Here is a 21,293-nt window from a genome sequence, read left to right on the forward strand (position 1 = left end):
CCATCAGTGGACACTTCGGTTGTTTCCATATCTTGGCTACCGTGAACCATGCTAATCTTTTAATTTACTGGCTCCTTAGGGTTCAGAATTTGGCCAAGCCTCTGCCTTGTCTGGAATAAGACAGGTCATTCTAGGTCACGGGATGGTCTTTTCTGATCTTCAGCTCCTGGCACTGGGCCAAGACAAACTTCACAGACAGGAAGAGCCTTTGACAATGTCCTTTATTAACCAGGCAAAGCTGCCTACGGTGAAGGACGAGTAAATTCTCCTCTAATTGCCACAGCATCTAAGGCAATCAGAACTGCTTACATTACTCGCACGCAACCTTCCTCGCAAGTTGGTTATCAATTTCAAATATATTCAGAGGGCGGGTGGGGTATAAAGAATCAGGAGAGGAGAGGCAGAAAGAAATGAGCCCGGCCAATGCCGACCCACTACCCACGTCCACATACACGTCTGTAGGAGATGTGGAGGACGTATGCACAGAGCAGAGAGGCAGTCGGACTTTAAACCGAAGGTGGGAAAGAATGGTCCCAACATAATTCATCACATTAATGGAATCAAGGGGAAAAAGAGTTATATGATTATGTTCTCAGTGAGGTATACTTTATAGGATGTGGGTACATGATTTTGCAAGTGAAATCTGAGAATCTGTTGCCATACATGTGTGTGCATGTGCGTGCGTATGCGTGTGTAGGGCAAGGCGATGGGACAGTGGGGTGAGGTTGGGGGTATCTTATGTGCACATCAGAAGAACAATGTGTGTTCAGACGGAGCTATCTCATTTAGATGAAACTTGGGGTAGTCAGGACTTGTGAATAATCATATTATTTTCATGGCAAGTTTCCCCTGGAAGGAGATTAGAAGCTGCTCCGATCACCTTCTCCCGGGGGCTCAAGATTTAACAGTAGGTGTTCTCCAGACCCACTTCTAAGGAGGAATTCAAATCTGGTGGTTAGTTAATACTACTGATTCTAAGCAGAGTATTCTTCTTCCCTTTGGTTATAACTAAAGTTAAGAGAAAATGCCAGCTCACAAAGGAACACACAATTGAAAATAATGGAAAAGGAGCCGGCAAGAGAGTAAGGAGGAAACCCCCATGGTCTCTGCACGCGTAAAAAGAAACTCATCTGAATACTCACTCTGGCCTCCATGGCAATGGCTGATCCTGGGAGTAAACTCATTTTTTATTTTTCTCCCAGAAAAGGTGAATTGGAAAGGAAAAGTAACTTGAAATGTATTTCAGGGGCGGTAGTGAGAGCAGTGCCAGGCTAGGTGTATTTTTCAGGTAAGGCGGGGGAGGGGAGGGAAGAGGCTGGCTGGTCTGGGAGTTCCCAGGAGCACCTAAATCAGATGGTCTCAGAGTGTTTCTCCCGCCCGATTATGAATTTCTCTCTTCTCTACACTGTTTGCTTCAGGCTCTTCCCACCCCACCGACTCCTTCTGCTTCGCCAAGCCCAGAGAACTGCAGAAACAATGCTGGGTATCCATTAGGACACCGGTCCAGGAGAGCAAATCTGGAAGCATCTTCTGGGACAGCCGAGCCATGCCCTGTCCTCGCAGTGTCCCAGGACGTCCATCTTCAGGACACGATTCTGCACCACACTTGCCATCCTATAACTTTGCTCCTGGCTTCCTTCCTGGTTTGGGGGAGGGGATGACCCCGAACCATCCCAACACAGTACAGTTGATTAGATGACTCTTCTGTGTTCAAACAAACAAGGCAACAGCAGCAGGACGACATGTTTAACCGGAGCAGGGCCAGGAGGCCGTAGAGGAGTGCTTACTGCAGCGCCAGGCGGGGCTAGAACCCCCCAGGAGACACGGGCTTGGCCACTAAACTAAGTAGCTAACCGGGAACAATCCCCTTTGCCTGCCCTGTTGAGCATTTGGAAAAGGTGCCTTTAAAGGCATTGTCATCCTGGGTCTCCACCGCTGCCATCAAGGAAGCCACGTCTCTGGCCTCTCCTCGTCTCCCCTCTCCTCTCCCTGCGTGTCTCTAGGCTGACAGAGGACTGCTTTCCGAGGGGCCGTGCTCAAGTTCTGTGCTCAGACTGCCTCTGGCGCCTGCACTTCTCTCTTAGGCCCACCTGCCCGACATCTGTATCACCCTGAGGGCCCACCTTGAGCTTTACATCCTTAGCTAAGATTTCTCCTTCTCAAGAAGCCTCCCCAGACCAGCACTTACAGGCCGTGCTATCTGGTACTTGGCACCCGCTGTCTGTGTATAGCATGGCGGTAAGTCACATAAGCTCTGGAGCCAGACTCCCTGGGCTCATATCCTGTCTTTACCCCTTAACTAGCTTTTTGTAACCTGCAGCCGGTTACTCTGCTTCTTCTGTGCCTGTTTCCCAAGTACAACAGGAATACTAGTACCTATTTTCTGGGGTTATAGAGAGGACCCAATGAGATAACTGTCCAAGTGTTCAGAACAGTGACTGTGCACAGTAAACACTTAATAAACAACAAGTTCCTTCTTCTGTCGCTCCAATTGTGCTATAAGTTCTTTCAGGGCTTCCTTCTATACCCCAGGACACGTAACCGTGCCTGGACATAGGAGCTACTCAGCAAATGTGAGACTGACCACTTTCATTTAATAGGCTAAAAGCCCACATGATAGTAACATGAGGTTTGGACTCCTTCCAATATCCCTGGGTCTTGGGAAAAGGAAGGGAATTTAGAATTACATCACGAATAGGACAATAGACCCCGACACAGAAAGAACACGACGAGTACACACACACACACACACACACACACACACACACACACACACCCGCCGCCCACTCACTCAAGGATGCGTCCAAGGTACCTCTGCATTAGCAGAATTCCCAACAGAGCACAGGCCCGGAGAGTCTGTCTCCAGTACTACGCTCAGCCTCTTAGACCATCCAATTTCCAGTCTTTATTTTGTCAATCAGCTGCTTTCTGCATCTGACCCATTGTGGCAACATGCATTCTGGGACATTACTTTCAGCATCTCTTGCCCCCCTGCCTGGCCTGAATCAATGCATTCCTGCTCTGCAGAGACAGGGTCTCTGGATCCTGAGCCCCTTCATCACAGGACCCTGAAAAACGCTGCACAGGCTGTTACACTGCCAACGCTCTCTATCATCACCTGACAACGAGACACGAGTCTCTAAGACGTTCTCCGCCTGCCTGTTGCACGGTAACCATGGGGTGTCGGGGGGAGTTCTCACCCTACACGGGAGTTCTGTTTCAAGCAGATTACGTGGCCAGGCAAACGGCACAGCAGTCCTCCTGGGTTATCACTGACCGCAGGAACGGACATCACCGCACAAGCCTCACCCTCTGATGGGGCAAAATCTTATTCTCATGCCGAGAGCTTTCTGGGAGGCACGTCAGCTTGTCTGAGCGCCCAGAAGCCATGTGTGTGAGGAACTGATGCCAAAACCCCCTCTTTCCCGAACCAGGGCTGGGGTATGGACAGCACCCAACATCCACATCTACTCCTCCACAGGGCCTGATCTTTTCACTGTCTTCCCAGGGCTACCTTCTTGTTCTAAGTCTGCTTTTGGACCTATTGAAAGCGATTTATTCTCGGCCATTAGGTCTGTTTTTAGGGAATTTTGCTGCCGCTTCTGGTCTGCCTGTAACTCTAGGACTAGCAGACAAAGGGAGGAAAAGCCACGGTACATGCTGCCCCGAGAACCTTCCACGCAGGGCTTGGGGCATTCCAAAATGGGACCCTATTGTTTGGCATTGGACTTGGAGAGCATTGACTTTGACATGAGCGCTCCCTGGGATACAATGTGAGGTGGAGAGAAAAAGACTTGTATTTCTTTCACATCTACCCACCATGGCGAACACCCTAAAATTACAGCTCACGGAATGAAACAACTTAGCACAACTCTTTCAGCTGTAGGTTCCTTCTGTGCTCACTCTTCAACCTGAAACGTTCTCAGAAGCTCTGACAAGCCATCCTTCAGGCTCTTCTCTGGCAAAAACTTTCTAGAAGGATTCAGACCACGGCTCACTTTAATTTGGTGATGGTTCTGAAGTGCTACAAATCTTTCCTAAAATGCCCTGGCTTGTAAGACAATTCCACACGTCCGAGCAAGTAATACGTGTAGCCAGATGAGACGACCATGGAACTGCTAATTTCACACACACGCGCACACACACACACACATACAAACCCACTGTATTTCCCAACACACAGAACCAAACAAAGCTCTACTGTCTTATTTGAACTCTATTCTCCCGATCAACCGCCCTCTTCCCCCCCCACAAATGAACATGAACAGTGACAGCACAGAAACAGTAATTTAAGTAACATGCTGGCGAGGCCACACGCTCCCAGAAGAAAAGGGCTTGTCTAGCTTACCTGCGTGGGTCATGAACTTCCACAGAAAACTTCTTCTCTCTGAAATACAGGTTTTCCAACTGCCTCCATTGGAATATCTGGACAGAAAACAATGCAGTTGAAGTTCAGGAGTGGGCGGGTCACGGCTGTAGTCCTCCCTCTGCCGCTGAGCTTACAGCTCGCTGTTTCCTTATCAAAGCTCAAACAGTACAGTTGTTTGCACCTCCCATGCCTCTTGCTCGACACACACACACACACACACACACACACACACAGGCACACACGCACACGCGCGCCACACACACACACACACACACACACACACACACACACACACACACACACACACACACACACACACACACACACACACACACACACACACACACACACACACGCTGCTCTTCAGTTCAAAACCCCAGCAATGTGGCTGTGGATTTTCCTGCAGGCTTCTCAACGGGAACAAAACAAGTTCTTTTCAAGTGGTTCCCCGGCTCTGCTTGGCCTTTGTTGAATTCTCCAAGACAGTTCCCAGCTCTGCAGACTTTTCCCTCCAAGGAGAGGGGGAGGTGGGGGGAGAGGAGGGCGGGCTGACGCAGGGAGGGAGCAGTAGCCATCTGCCTGCGGTGCTGAATCGAGCTTCCTGCCTCCAGTGCCGAACTGGGAAGGCGGTCACATTCCCAGCCTCCCCTCGGGACTCTACTTCCTGCCCATGAATGTGTAAGAGCCCAACTCGCCCTGGTGATCTGGGGGCGGCTGGGGAAGCTTCCCCGAGAAGGGCGGGGGGCGGCTAGCACTCTATTTGGGGGCAGGCAACTCAAGATAATAATGTGAGCCCATCAAGCCCGGCTTCTTTCTGCAGCACAAAGAATGCCAGGAGCCCTGGGGCCGGCAGGACGCGCTGCACCCCGGAGCTCGCTGCGCTCAGGGAGGCAGAGAGTGAAATGAAGGCAGTTCTGAACAGTAGGAGCTAAACAGAGTTCCTGGCACGGCCTGATGGGCCCCTCTGGCCCTGGTGGACATTCCTCCTGGGACGAGGGAGCCTGTTAACTAAGAGGTTTGGGAGTAATCAAGGCTGCAGCATTACTCTGGAAGGGGGTCCTTTCATTGGACGAAAAAGGAAGTTACTTAAACTCTCTGAGAAATGTCAAAAGAGGTTCAAGTTATGCCCGTAACATTCATATTTATATTTGATGCATACTGTAGCCCCTTCTGTAGACTGAGAATTTGAGTTTATTGAGCCCAAAGAAGGGTCAGAGTTTCATCCTGGGAGAGGCTGATTCCTCCCCTGATCCCCCCTTTCTTCACCCACTCAGTTAAGGCAAATGCTTTTTAGGGTCTCATCCTAGACCCGGCATCCTCTCAGCTGGGGCCCCTGACTCTCTCTGATCTGCTCACATTTTCTCCTTCAAGATGACAATTTCTGTGTCCCATCCATCCGGCCCTGCTCTACCCAGGACACGGCTCCTCGGGGCTTGGCCAGAGGACTTCACCCCTTTGTCAAACTGGGCTGGGATAAAAACTGTTTCTAGAATGGCTGCATGCTTCTCACAACCTGCTCTGCAGAATTTTACAATTATTTTGTCTGACTAATAGGGAGGAGGACATGGTTTTTTTCTGATTCCAGAGCTACCTCTTTTGTTCCCAGCTCAGAGTACATTTTGATCTGAAGTCCAAGGAAAACTGTACTTCTTTTTCTCCTTTCAGGTCAGTTCCAAGGAAAGCAAGTCCTACATGAGCTCAGATAGCCTTGTGTCAGATCACAGATGAAATGCCACCTGTGTAGTCGGTTACTTGAGTCCCAGGTCTGAGTCTTATGCCCTTATCTGATGCTCTCCTCTGCTAAATCCCTCAGTGAAATGTGAAAATTTCCTCTCTGACCCCCCCATTGTTAGATATATACAGATGGTTCACCTGATCTTAGCTACAGACACAAAAGCACGGGAACTCACAGCTCCTTAACTTATAACCTGGAAGTAGTACACAGAACAACGTGGCCAGACACATGCTCTGGACTCTGCATCCATTTGAATCCTGACTCCCCCATACCCAAACTGTGTGACCTTAGGCAAGTGACAGCATTTCCTTTAGCCTCAGTTTTCCCATCCGTAAAATGGCAATAATGCTCTTCTAAGGTAGAGGCAACAGATCCTGGGCACGGTACCTGTACCAAGTAAATGCTCAGTGAACTCAGATCTCAGTGCAATTCCTAGTTGTTCTTACCTCTCCCAAATCCTGGCGAATAAAGGAGATTAACTCCAGAACAACTGAAATAATTCTTAAGTTTTTTTTTTGTTTTTTAAACTCAAGCCCTGTTGTCAGGGTTTAAGACAATAAAGGTTGATGATCTTCATCCTGGAAATCTTCAAGGAAGTGTACAGACTTAGTGCCCTGACCCCCACACCCCCTTTCCTCTGAAGAGAGGGCTGAGTGGTAGATGGCTCGTCCCTGAGCCAGACCCGCAGCCCCTGTGCTGCACCCACCTGCCCAGGTAAGGCAGAGCCCTGGCCAGGACCCGCTTCACAGGTGTGTGACCTGAGGGGCCCGTGCTCAGTTTTAACGTTCTGCTGTCTCCATCTTGAAATTCTCAATAAGACTGATCAACGGGCCCTGCATTTGCATTCTGTCCCGGTCCTGCAGATTATGTCACTGGTCCTGACCGCTGCTAATGCCATGGGCACTGTCCTGGGCTGGGCACACTTGGGGGAAGGTGCATCTGATGGGCAGACCTCCACAAGCTTTCTCTTTGTGGGTGTGCTTGTGAGCACCTCTCTTGGGCCTTGGGTTGGAAGCCCCACCCCCCCACCCCACCTGGTGAAAAACCCCAAAGCCCAACACTCAGGGGGTTGGTTCCCTGGCAACTCCTCCCTCCCCGACTTTTTGCAAAACAGAATACACGCCGGGGGTCTTCCCCGGAAATGCTCCCCCATGCTGCTGGTGTGGAGAGCCGCAAGTCTGCCAAGGGCCGAAACGAAACCATGTGGTCTCTGCTGCGGCCCTTCCGCCTGCTGCCACCACCCAGATCCCTGCTCTCGGCACTGAACCCTGACGGCCTGGCTCCTGGCATCTCCCCAGGAGGATGTACTGTCTGTAGACATTTCCAGCAGGGGGTAGAGCAGTGGCTTTGCCTCATGTTTGCTCTAGGCAGGGATTTTTTTTTTTTTCAAATGAAATATTGGGAAGGGAGGGAGGGAAGGAAGGCAGTTTTCCAGGACAGGAAGGTCCCAGGAACCCAAAAGGAGGTGCTCATGAGGGAACAATGGCCTTGTCCTTTGCCCCCCACTTAGGGGAGACAGGAGGTGCTGGGGAACAGGGGGAAGAAGGCAGCTGGACGCCCCCATGCACCAAGCTGGGCTGATGGTGGGCACAGGGACCCTACCTACCAAACCCTCCCCGCTGACGCTGACAAGCAGATATAGAGCAGACGCCTGACCGGGCCTCCCTTTACGAACAGGGTACACTGGGCTCCGATGTGCTGCTCTGGGGACGGCCCCTGATCATCTGTGTCACCTCGGGGGAGCCTCCCGGGCTCAGTACAGCCATCATAACCCGGCCACCAGCTAAAGACACCCCATAAAGACTCACCGGACACACAATGATGGTTACAACTGGGCTAGAGCCCTTAGGATTTTGCCTAATTTCTATGGCCAGTTCTGCCCAAGGAGGTACCTAAAAGCTTAAACACACGGTCTAGCAGTAATCAAAGGGCTTATTAATACCTATGAAAAAGGCCTTTCTCATGCACTTCATCTGGGTATCTTTAAAAAGCAGATGTCTCGGGGCTTCCCTGGTGGCGCAGTAGTTGAGAGTCCGCCTGCCGATGCAGGGGACACAGGTTCGTGCCCCGGTCCGGGAGGATCCCACATGCCGCGGAGCGGCTGGGCCCGTGAGCCACGGCCACTGAGCCTGTGCGCCCGGAGACTGTGCTCCGCAATGGGAGAGGCCACAGCAGTGAGAGGCCCGCGTACCGCAAAAAAAAAAAAAAAAGATGTCTCTTCTTTGATCTTTTAGTATCCCCCCCCAAGAAGACCAAGTGGGAAATTTTCTTCTTGGGGAAAACGACGCCCAGAGAAATTAGAGGAAAATGCCTAAGGCCACACAGCAAGTCAGTGAAGGAACCAGAAATAGGAATCAAGGGCACCTGGCCCATTACTCTAACCTCTAACTATGCTCCTTTCCCTGTAGGTCCCCCAGTTAGTGGGAACAGCTCTTACTCACTAAAGGATGGTTAACTTTATGAGTGGAATGATTTTTACAAACAAGCAGCAATGTGACTCTAGGTAGGAAGTACAAAGCCACATCTTTTCTGTCCTACACACTGGATTTTCTTTCCTTTACAGGCTGTGAACGATAATACGTATCACTCCTTTCTTGTCTTAGAGACCTGGGTTCTTCTGGTTTTCCATATAGAGATGCCTCAGTACCCGTAGCTTTCCATCAGGGACTGACAAACAACAAGAATCATGATTAAGAACAGCCTTAATAACTTGGCCTTGCCTGGAAAACAGAAACAGAGAGAAACCATCCAGAAGCGGTTTCGAGAGCGCGCCTGTCGCCACGGTTGGGACCATGGCTGGTCCTGGACGTGGATTCGTGGCTTCTGACCCAGATGTGTGATTCCCAAGCGATCACAGGCCCTCCACTTCCCCTTTCCGGGCCCCGATGTCATAACGTATAAAAGACGAGATGGGAGATATTTATCCATGGAAAGCAGACAAGACTGGCTAATAAATAGAGCCTTTGAGCCCTGAGTGCAGCAGGACGCACTAAAAACACTTAATGAGCAGGGCCAGGTTACTGGACCCTATTAGCTGGTCTGCCAGGTTCCCACATCCTGTGTACGCTGAAGGTCAGGGCCAAGGAGGACTCATGTCCTGTTCTTCCTGAGCGGGTGAGGGCACAGCGGGGACAGGCAGAGGGGCCTTGGATCCCTGACACTTCCTCCACAGCCAGTGTTTACTGGGCGCTAGCACAGCACGTGGGGTGATGGGCGAGCTCTCGGAGCGAGGCGGAAATAAAGCCTTGAGAGGAAGCCTGCTCTAGTGGCTCTGATTCTTGACCAGGACTTGGGGGAGCCTCGTCTTCCTCCTGTCTCTGAGGCTGAGTCACCAAGCCTCTTCATGACCCCTCTCTGAGTAACTTCCTGCTGCTTCTAGAGGGACCATTATACTGAATCCCGGCGGCCATCTGGCCAGTCCCCACCTCCCACAGGTAAAGCAAGCCCGGGGTGGGGGGCAGAGGTTAAGTAAGTAGCTGGTGCCGGGCCCCCTCTTGGGACTTCGGTCCTGGGCTCTTTCTAACACACCAGGAGGACCCGACGATGAACAAGAACAGAGTTGTTTCGAGCCGATGTTTAAGGGATCACTTCTCCAAAGGCTCTTGGCTGTCTGCCTTCCAAACACCAGCAAGGAGTTCTCTCGTAAGAAGAATCGGACTCACAGCCAGGAATAACCTCCGAACTCAGGAAGAAACACACCAACTAAAAAAACCCACTTCCTGATTTCATTTCTGCTCTGTTCACCCTCTGGAAGTAGGGCTGTCACTCACTCATCTCCAGGTGGATTTATACAATTCGGCAAATAAAAATGAGCTGCCACACATCGTGAGGGATACAGGACAAAAGGAATCACTCAACCCCAACAGGGTGGACTTGAATTAAAATGGGAGCACAACACAGAAACCCCAAGCCTGCACGGTCAGAGAATTTTATCAGGTGTCCCCTGATAAGGCTTTACGGTCACGCAAGAACTAGTTCTAGGGAACAACAGAAGCGGCGCTGTTTTTAGTGGGTTAACAGCATATGTCAGAGGTTTTTATATCGGTTGCCTGGATATTCAATACATTTTACCTTATGCTCAAAAAAGAGAGAAACAAGGCCCTGGGGGTTTAGGTAACAACCAATCCCCATTCCCCTTCCAAATATTCAAGTTGTAACATATACTTTACATGTACCTATGCTAATAGGACAGAGGAAGGGCATGACGCCTCACATACGTTTATATGTGTAAGGCGCCTACAACCTAGTTGGGAGGATGTGACATACACAAAGCAGACTGTATCCATGATATAGGAACTAACTTCATGATGGAGTTTAAAACCATCTCTGGTTTCTGGATCAGGCTTTTAAAACTCTAGGGAGGCACCCCACCGGCTTATGAAGATAGGTCTCGTGCTTCTGTTTCAGAATCAATATTCATGACCATCGCTGAGAGTCTCCTGGGTTTCGGTTCATCGTTTTTAGGGATGAGAACCCTGACTTGGAAATCAGGAGGCCTCGGTGATAGTCCTGACTTTGTAAGTCGCTCTTTATCTTGGCTTCCTTTTCCGCAAAAGGAGGGGCATGTGTGTGGGCATTCCTGCATCCTAAGCACGGGTTGAAGGTCAGCATTGTAAGTCCTTGGAATGCCACCCTGCTACTCTTTGGAATTTAAAAATAAAGTAGCTTGTGTTAAACATTTCCTACTTATGGGAGACAGTACAGAATACCGTTGTCCCGCGGCACCCTCAGGAGCTTGGTTCCAGAACCTTCCTCGAATACTGAAATCTGAGGATGCGCAAGTCCCTTATATAAAACGGAGTGGTGTTTGCATATACCCCACACGCACCCTCCCCTACACTTTAAATCATCCCTAGGTCACTTACAACACCAAACGCAATGCAAATGCTATGGAAACAGTTGCCGGCACGCAGCAAATTCAAGTTGTGCGTTTTGGAACTTTCTGGAATTTAAAAATTATTTCTGAATATTTTCGATTTGCAGTTGGTTGACTCCACAGATGTGGAACCCACAGATAAAGGAGCAGACTGTTCTCCTGACTAAAAGCATGGTTTTCCAAGTCACACGGTCTACCGCTTACTGGCTGTGTAGCCTTGGCAATGAAATTTCTGTGTCTCTCTTTTCCCGTCTTCGCAATACAACTCCAAACAACACCAGTTTTACTTTCATAGGGCTGCTGTATGGATGAACTCATACATACGAAGTGCTTCAAGTGGAGCCCAGTACGTAGTTAGCACTCAAGTCAGCCATCATTCACACGCTACTCTACACGTAAAAGAGTTCGGATTACCTTGAACACGTAGCCCGAAGTACAGGTTTGTGCATTTTGTTTTTTTTTTTTTTAAAGATGGCTAATATGGTTCCATGGGCATTTTAAAAAATGGTTTTTGTTCCTTGGGTTTTTCACAATGCAAGTGTAAGCCTAATCCAGCGTCTTCATCCACTGGAGTTGGTGTTTGACGTATTCTCCTCAGATTCTTTGCTTCCAATCCTTATCCGGTCAATTCCTGGGTCCACCACACCTTTGGCCAGAGTCAGTTTGGACCACTTTCCTGCTATGACGTTTTTTGGCCACTCGCCTTGTGGGAACTTAGTGCCCTGACAAGGGATCAAACCAGTGCCCCCTGCGGTGGAAGCGCGGAGTCCTAACCACTGGACCACCAGGGAATTTCCCCTGCTATGACTTTTAATCTCGCAACATTCGCCCTGAGAGGAACGTACTCTCCTATGATACAGCTCAGCAGTGCACTGAACGGGCCAGACTGGGATCCAAAGCAGAGCCTCCAAGACAGGCAATCTACGTCCAAAGATTATTAGCTCACAAAGTGATCCTAACACTGTCCTCAGGACCTGCGTTGAAGGAGGGTTCCCTGGCTTCCATTTTCTTCCAAGAGGGCCACATAACCCAGCAAAGAAAACAATAGCTAATTTTTCTGCACAGCCAGACCTAATGGAATCAAGATGTTCTTCCGGCCGGCTGCCTACCCCTCAGTGTCAGACCACAGGAGCTCTCAATTGATTGGTTAACTCCGTGACAGATGCCCAGAGCACTGGGCCTTGACCCTTTAATGGATGGCCTCTTTTTAACCCATCAAAAACCTTTTAGCTTCCTTTGGCTTCAGAGTCGTTACTAGGGGAAGAAAGAGGGAAAGAAGACCCACAGATACTTAACAGGCCTACGGAGAAAACAGGCCATTTTATTTGTCCCCAGTGGACGCAATTTCCTTTTAATTTTCTCCCTAGGGGGGTATCTCTCTCTATCATTTTCTTGTGTGTATTTTGGCTTTTCTTGGGGAAGGACCTGACCATAAAGCTTTGGCAAATGTAAAATCTTTCAAGAGAAGCTGAACGTGCTTTTCCTTTCTTATCCTTGGCCTCCTGATGGAATTTCTTCCCTCCTCCGTGTGCCTCTGGGGGTTGGATGCGGGTTAGTATCCAAAGGGAGAAGCTGGCCAGGGATGCACGTTACCTGAGTTCAGCTTTGGTTTTTCTCGCAGTGAGCATGGTGGCCCAGTTTGGTGTGGCTTCACTTCTCTGGGCTCCAGCCTTCCCTTAAAAAAAAAACTTCAAGGCTAATCACACCTGTGAAGACTTCAGTGAATGGGATGCTTCAGAGAGGGAATTAATCTGAGAAGCAGTTGGTCCGTCTCGGGTGGGGAATTATGATGGGCCATTCCACTTGCAATGGCAAAGATCTCTTCTTGGATTGCTCGAAGGGTTTTTGTTTTGACTACTTTGGAGGACAGACTTTGGGGAAACCTGTATTTTTCTATTTTTTTTTTTGGGGGGGGAGAGGAGTTGGCAGTTATCAGTTGTCTTACACCTGGTGGCCCTGCCCAGAGGTGCGGCATCACAGTGAGACCCTGATGGGGGCTGGCTGAATCCGTGAGAGATGGGGTAGAAAGCGGAAGAATGGGTTGGCAATGAGCTCTACATAAATAAAGGTAAACAATCATAACTAAACCCCTGCTTAATCAAGCTTAAAAAAAAAAAAGAAATGACAATGCTCTGTTACCCTGTGTTATCTGGGAAACAGAAGTCAAAAAAAAAATTAGTCAACTAGCAAGGGCTCTATGGGAATAATTATTTAAGAGCAGCTTGTGTGCTTTAAACTACCCAGTGCTTCCAGGGTTGGCTCATCCTCCTGGGGAGGGGAAGGCCTTGCAGATCCTGGTTGCTGTGGGTACCAGGAGAGGGGCAGACCACTGCTGCGGAGACAGCAGGTGTGAACTCCAGGCTCTCCTGGTTGGAAAGTGTCTCAGGGGGTGTGGAGGACGGAGAGGCACGGGGCCAGGGCCGGGAGGCTTGCTTTGCGAGCCACACTGCTGCCGAGACCACGTGCGCTCTAGCCGGCTGCTCTGTGATGGTGGCTGCAGCCGGCAGGGGCAGGGAGGCCGGTGTCAAGCCGCCATCTCTGCAGCTGGCACCCTGGTTGACTTCGGTCATCTCTCTCTCTCGGGTTCCTCTTACTAAGCAGTTCTGTATCTGCTCCACAATTTAGCCTTCCCAGAAAGAAGAAACATGAGGGGATGTTTTCTTAGAGATAAGGACAGAAATTCTAGAATTTCTGTCTTCCCAGGAGGACTGCTCCTATTTCAAGCTCTGCCCTTGTTCCATTTTCCTAGAGGAATCCTGAAGTGGGCAGGTCAACGTGGGGAAGTGTGAATTGGGGGGAGAAGGGGTGGGAGCAGAGGAGGAACTGGATACTTCCCAGCAGCCTGCCCTAAACCACTTTCCTTTCATGACTGCTCTCCCCATCCCCCACCCCTCCGACTTAACAGCCCTAACCTGGGCTACTTCTCCCAGAGATTCACGTACTACCCTCTGCCGAGCAATTCGCATCCTGTGTCACAAACGTCCTTTTTACTCAGTTATCTTTCCTACCTGTCTCTAGGCTTGTTGAGGGTATTTTCCTGGCACCTAGCACAATGCCTGGGGCATATCAGACATTCAGTAATTGTTGAGTGAATAAGTGAATGAACGAAAAGCTCTTTGAGGTAGGGATTATGGAAACCAAAGTTCAGAGAGCTTGAGTTACTTTCTCCAAGTCACACAGATGATAAATGGTGGGAGATGGTATTTGAACCCCTAGGTGCTCAAAATTCAGGTAACTTCCGTGCCATGAGGAACCACCAGCCCCTGAACCTGCACATCTTGTTAATACCTTTCTAAACTGCACGGGATATGGCCACAGGGAAGTGGCAGTGAGGGCCAGCCCAAGAGCTGCAACCCAGGAACCGCAGCCCTTCCTTCTTCTGGTAGTTCTGTCTGAATTCAACTCTCCTCCAAAGTGAATGGGGGAAGTTACGGTCTCCAGGAGCTCAGGGGCTCGAGCTGGAATCCTAGTACAGACCTGGAGTGACTCTGCATGCCCATCCTGCTGAGAAACTGCCTCGACTGGCTTAGGGCTCTTTGACAGGCGTGATCGGAGCAGGACCCTCCTGGTAGAGTCCCCCCAGCCCTACCTGCAGGCGCTGGGAGTGAGAGCTTGACACCGTTCTGGCTGTGCTAGGGTTTAGTATTAAATAGGTTCACACTTCGGAAAGATCAGTTCAGCCCGGGTTTCCCCTCTGAATCATGCTCATTAAAAAAAAAAAAAAAAAAAAATCTCACAGAGCTCCGTCGGTATCGTATGGCTCAGCAGAAACAAGCCGAGATTCCCTGAGACAAAGCAAAGGTTACTGGATGCAACAAGCAGGGTTTCTCAGCCTAACATTTCCTGCTTCTAAGTAAGAAAAGGCGTCCAGATGAACTAGAACAGTGCAATGGTCTGTGTCCTCCTGCAATTCATTTTCCACATATAGTTACTAGTAGCAATTTGGGTACTTCCGCTCCAAGAGACAAAAAATAAAATCAAGAGACAGTCTAGATGGATTGGTAGGGAAATTTTATGCTTTCCCCCCCCAATCAACAAATCTAAGCCGTAAGCAGCTCTCATGCCTACCTCCTCCCTCCTCCCTCCCTTTCTTTACAGACGTCTGGCCTTTCACGTGGACCTTTCTCCAACCTTCCTTATAGGAGCTACACTATCCCATCTCTGAGGCCACTACACACATATACAGGGAGATGACCTCAAAATTAGTGGGAGCTTCCAACAAGCGAGTAGATATTCTGCTCTGCTGCTTTCGCTCATTTAACCAGTATTTATCATCCACCACGGGTCAGGCACTGCACTGCCAGCAGGCGTGCGCTAGAGAAGAAACAGAAGCCTCTGCACGTTTTTGGGAGGGGACAGGGGGGCAAATAAGAGAACTGGACAGCGAGGAAGTCAGAGGGTAGCAGGTGCTGGGGAGGCTAGGACAGGGGCTGTCACTGTTTATCAAGCGGTCGGGGAGCCTTCACTGACGTGACAGCTGAGTGGATACCAGAAGGAAACTGGGGCAGAGCCGTACACCCATGTGAGGGAACACAAGAAGTGCAAAAACCCGAAGCACCATTTGTGTGTGTGTGCGCGCGTGCGTGCTTGCTATGTTAGTGCAGAAAACGCTGACGTTACCAGGGAACGATGGAATCTTATTTAGCCTTAAAGAGGAATGAAGGTCTGATTCATGCCACAACGTGGATGAACCTTGAATACGTTATTCTAAATCGAAGAAGCCGAGCACAAAAGGCCACAAATTCCATGATTCCATTTACACGAAATGTCTGGAATAGGCAAGACCAGAGAGGAAAGTAGGTGCGTGGGGCTTGGGGAGAAGTGGGGAGTAGTCAAGAGCTCCCTTGAGGCCTTTCCACTGTTTTGACTGGTAAAAATCCTCCTCTGCATTAACCATAAATCAGAAGATGCTCTTTGGTTAAAACGCAGTAAAACTAACTACTTAAAAGGAGCCAGCAGTCCAGGCTAAAGCCGCCTAACCCCAGGGCTGCCCCTTCTCCATAAGCAGCCCCCCACTGCCCCGGTCGCATGGTCCTCCTATAGACCTCTCCTCCTGGGTCCCCTGGGGTGGGCTCTGTTGGAGCCAACTGACCGCTTTGGGCTGTCATGGCCGAGGCACCTCTGGGGGCGGGGGGTGTTCTCCACCACCACCATGTGAGCAACCTGGCCAGGGACCGGGTTTCAGATGGTTTTTCAACCCTCACAGCTCCAAGCATCAGCTCAATATGTATCAGTAAAGATATCTACGTGTGCACGCCCGTGCATGGGCCATTCACTCAGCTGTGGTTCCTGACCCTTGTTACAGACAGGGCTGGGGGCTGGTTTATGGTCCGGGAGGCCTGGAGAGATGGGCATCTGGAGCTCCCCTGGCTCTTTGACCTCCTAGTAAAAGGCCAGAACAGGGGCACCCATCACAAGGAGGCTGGGTCTGCTCTGGGTCCGCCCACGGACCACCCTCAGTGCCAGTGTACGCTTTCCAGGAAGGTTCTCAGGATTGGCGAGGAATCTTTCAAATCCCCATGAAGCATCAGAAACACCTGTTGCGAATGCCAGAAGGACCTGGGTGCCGGGATCTCTGGGGTTGCTCCAGTTCTTAACTCAGCACAGTTGGTCAGGAGTTATGCCATCGGTGGGTGATGCCACCACTGCAGAGCCAGAGCCACAGGATATGATGGTGACGTACTGGCCGTGACTTCACGGTGATCAATCTCATTAAAGTGAGTAGTGAGCAGACCACCCAGTAAGACAGGCAAGAACCAAACAAACAAAAGGGCCAAGAGCCCGTTTCATGGGTCACCACCCTGGTTCGAGAGGCCACCATGTGCCCTGGTTTGCCTGACGCTGGGGTGTCATCATTAACCAGTGCTCTCTTCCATTCTCAAAAGTGTCCTGGTTTGGATATTAAAACCCTATGGTCACAAAAATAAATATATTCTATGATTCCAGTTATATGAGATCCCTAGAGGAATCAAATCCATAGAGAGGGAAGTAGAATGCTGGTTGCCAGGCGCTAGGGCTGGGGAATCATTGTTTCACGGAGACAGCTTCAGTTTTGCACAAAGAAAACGTTCTGGAGATGGGTTGCACAACAGTGGGAATGTACCTAAGACTTAACCACTTACCAGTGGTTCCAATGGTAAATTTTATGTTATGCATACTTTCACAATTAGACTTTTTTTTTTTTACATTTAAAAAGCATTACTGTTTATGTGACTCTGAAACCTCTCACCCTCCATTGGGGTATGAAGTGTTTAGGAAGGTGGAAACTGAGGGAGAATTTGAGAGGGAGAGAGGTGTGCTGTCAGCTTCCCTGACCCAGAGTGGGGGACTTGGACGATGCCTTCTGCTAATCTAGTGAGAAAAGGTTCGCTAGGGTCGCCTGGAGCGCTTGACAGGTGTCTCCTGCAGTTAAGGGCCACCTAAGACTGCCCCTGGCTCCCGTTGACATCTAAGTCACGAGAAGTGGGCTGCTAGCTGCCCGCAGAGGAGCTGACGGGGAGAGAGAGGCAGTCCAGCTGCGAGAGGGGGCAGGATTTACCTTTAGACCAAGTTTGGAATTTTGGTTGTTATCAAGGACCGGACACTCATTTCTTAATAAAATTAACTTTGCTGCTTAAAGTGACTGCATGACTCTGTATTACCTGGGAGTGATCAGAGAAGTTACGGGCTGTCTGCGTTTCCATCTAGGGAAGAACGCTTTTAAAAGAACAGTGGGAGATAGAAGAAATGGGCCTTCTTGAGTCCCAGGTGGTCGATGTTCTTGTTAACCTGGCCAAGTCTTTGGTTTTTAAGCCAGAGAAACCCATCAACGCTTAAGCTACTGCTGGCCCAGGGCTCACTGGAGTGGGCGAGGATACTGGAGGCGCCTCTGCTCAGGACTGGGATCCAGCAACAGCGCTGGGTTTTGATTTGAATCTTCAGATTGCATCCAGGGTCGATGGGGCGCCCCAAGGAGCGGGAGTCTGTTTCTGCGAGTTATTTAGAAGCTCGTCAGTCTCAAGGCGGGTGCTGGCCTGGCTGACTGGGTGTTTATTTGCATGTGATAAATACAGACTGTTGAGTTTGACCCCTACTCTCCCCCCAGTCAACGTGGCTGTTCATATGGCCATCCTAGGGCTGTCCACACGAGGATGAGCCCCGGGACACCTCACACCCCACACAAGGGACAGAGGCCTCAGCTGGGGGGGCGGGGCTGGAAACTATTTTTGTTTTTGTTTTTTTGCGGTACGCAGGCCTCTCACTGCTGTGGCCTCTCCCGTTGTGGAGCACAGGCTCCGGACGCGCAGGCTCAGCGGCCATGGCTCACGGGCCCAGCCGCTCCGCGGCATGTGGGATCTTCCCAGACCAGGGCACGAACCCGTGTCCCCTGCAACGGCAGGCGGACTCTCAGCCACTGCGCCACCATGGAAGCCCCTGGAAACTATTTTTGGTTGTCTGCTCAGATCTAGCTGCCACTTTGGCTGACGCGAACAACAAAGACAGACAGGGATTTACCCACTTAGAAACTGGCATTTTCTCCCTCTACCATTTTCTTCTGGGAAAGTGTTGCTTTTCACTCTTCCTTTTAGGAAGGACTCCCTTCTGGCTTTACAATGAGCTTGCCCCTTGCTTCATTCCCCTCCCCTGTTTCTCCTTTCCTGCTTCTCTCAACCTCAAGATTCCCCAGCACCTGTATCATTGCCTTGTTGATGAGGAAACAGACCTAGCGATGCGACTCAGCTTGCAGACCTGGAGCTAAAACTGAGGGGTCTTGACCACCAGGCCAGATATCTTCCCACCAGATAGAACAGTAGGAGGTGGGCGCAGGGAAAGAGCATCCAAAGGGCGATGCCAGTCTGGCGATTAACCCTTGCAAGCAGAGAACGTTTGGGTGAATTCTTCAGAGTATAGTGTACCCCCTCTAAGAGCTACCTCCAAACATGTCAGCCCAGGAGAGAGCTGGACCTGCCTCTTAAAGGGAGAATTGCATTTCTCTCCTCTCGTACCTCCCCAGAGAAATGACTCTCACGTTATAGCTTCTAAGGATTATCCACCTGGATGGAGACATGCTTCTATTTTCTGCTCACAGGCATCATTTTCGAAAGGGCCAGTCTGACACCAGCACGAGTATTATGGAGACAGTTTCAACAAGGATACAAGCTGGTGTCCTTGGAGGGCTGGCTTACTCAGAACCCGGCTTGGAAACGGCCTCCAGAAGAACCTGTGGGAACCAAGGGACCCTGGGTTCCCAGATCCAGTGACCAAGGAAAAAAAATCAATCCTCTTAACAAAGGGATGCTGTTTGCTCTTTGTGGTGGTCCTGCCTCTTGTGTTCAGCATAAAAGAGACTGCAGCCATATTTGCTATGTCAAGGGCAACAGCGCTTTTATCTTGGGGAACAGGCAACTCTTTGAGATGTAAACATGTTCAAGATGAAGATAATTAGACTATTTCTCGTGTTTTAGAGTCTCCATTTCACAGACATAAAAACAGAGGCCCAGAGAGGCTAAATAAGTTGTTTATCACAACTCTGCACACCCTGGGAGTGAGTGAGTGGCCCTCAAATTCCTCCTTGGTTGAGATTTTGAGATTTATTTTGGGCCTTTAAGTGGATATGGAGGCCACTGGCTGGTAAAACATCTTTTTTTAAAGGCTTAACTGTTACAAGAAGGAATTTGATTTTAACTCAGACTACACTATCTTAACAACAAAACAACAAAGTAGGATCACAAAGAAAGTTCCCGTTACCTGTGTGTGGAGCAGTGATCCTCAAACTCTGTAGCCTGTCTTCAAATCACCTCAAGGGCTTGTGAAAACACACATTGCCGAGTCCCGGCCTCTGAATTTCTGAGTCTGGACGTCTCAGGTGTGGACCTGGAGTTTGCAGATCTAACGTGCTCCCAGACCACGTAGCGGCTGCTGGTCCGAGGGCCACACTGGGGGGAACCACTGCAGGAAAAGCTACTGCATCGACCAGCCTCTCCTTCAGAACTGAAGGATTTATCCTCTCTCAGGGAATTGCCCTCAGCTGTGCAGAGCCGTCTTGCCCAAGGTCACAGCCCCACGCCTGTGGCTCACCTGTATCTAATAATTGGTTGATGCTGGGCTAAGGCGATGGGTCTGATGATTGACCGCCCATTGTTACAGCTTCACAGCTTTCCCTAAGGTTGTATCACAGCTCAGCTTCTCCCTCTGCTCACTGCTGTTAATTCCAGACCACTTCCCAATACACTTCCTTGCGAGAATCCCTAACTGCTTCCCAGGGGATGCAACACTCGGAGTCCCTTAAAGTCACCTCCTTGGCAAGACCACCCCTGACCATCCCCCTCTTCCTTACTGATTGGTTATCTTCGTAGAATTCAATACTCTGACACTCTGCATTATAGATTTACCTAATGCTATCGTTTGACCGTCTTTCCCACTAGACTCTAAGGTCTTTGAGGGCAGGGACCCGTCTCTTTTGTTCACTGTAACACCTGCAGGGCCACAAGCAGGGCCTGGCTTAAGATAGGCACTTGGTAACTCTCCTATGGGGTCCGTTTTATTGGAGAGGATTTCACATTCAACACCTTCTACTGGAGTTCTAAAGCCCTAGCTCAGTGCTTTCAGGGGGCTGCAATTCTTGGATGGGAGGAGACACTGGGATTCCTGTTCCAAAGAGAGAGAACTCAGCCATGCCTAATACATGCGCTTTGAGAAGAGGATGTCTATTGTCTACTGATGCTTGAGAAGAGCGTCTCAGTCTTCCTAGAATACAGCTGCTTTTTTCTTTCTTGGGGAGTTATTTTAAGATGGCAGACGCTGGCGACTCTCTCTGCACCCCCCCACCCTGCACCCTAGCATCCCTCCGGCAGGCCTGCCCCTCAGCTTTGAGGCTGGTTCCCCTTGGTGACCCACGGCCAGGGCCTGTCACCCACAGGCATGGAACCCTTCCCGGTCCGCTCAGCGCTGAGTGAGGTCTGAAGGAGGCAACAGAGAAGCCCTTTGATCTGACGATGAAAAAGCAAAGGCTGCAAAATGCTAAAAGTAGTCCATGGAGCTCTTCCTCCCCGGAGAGCCCAGGGTGCGGTTTCCCAGGGGAATACAGATAACGGAATGAGGGAGGCACCCGCCCAGGGCCTGCCGAGGCAGAGGGCCCAGCAGCCCGAGGATGAGTCAAGTGCATCCAAACAGAAGCTGAAAAATAAGTTGGCAAAGCACTTAATGGCGTGCTTATCACGCTGAATAATTCAGCAGGCTGACTGCGCTGGGAGTCGGTTCACAGTTAATGGAGTATTTCCTGTAAATATTATTTTCTCTTCCTGTTTCATCATCTCATCCAGTTCAAAAATCTT

General features: G+C 50.1%; 1 protein-coding gene across 11 annotated transcripts in view; it reads right to left on the reverse strand.

Moving 5' to 3' along the window:
* The window catches only part of FRMD4A (FERM domain containing 4A), a 382,372-nt gene that overhangs the window by 79,104 nt on the left and 281,975 nt on the right, over positions 1–21,293 (reverse strand). For all 11 annotated transcript variants that reach the window (XM_073801673.1, XM_073801675.1, XM_073801678.1 and 8 more), the window contains one exon: positions 4,349–4,425. In XM_073801673.1, coding sequence (XP_073657774.1) covers positions 4,349–4,425 — 77 coding nt within the window. The remainder of the gene's footprint in view (positions 1–4,348; positions 4,426–21,293) is intronic.

The sequence above is a fragment of the Tursiops truncatus genome, chromosome 2, assembly GCF_011762595.2.
Source record: "Tursiops truncatus isolate mTurTru1 chromosome 2, mTurTru1.mat.Y, whole genome shotgun sequence".
In the NCBI taxonomy this organism is placed as follows: Eukaryota; Metazoa; Chordata; class Mammalia; order Artiodactyla; family Delphinidae; genus Tursiops; species Tursiops truncatus.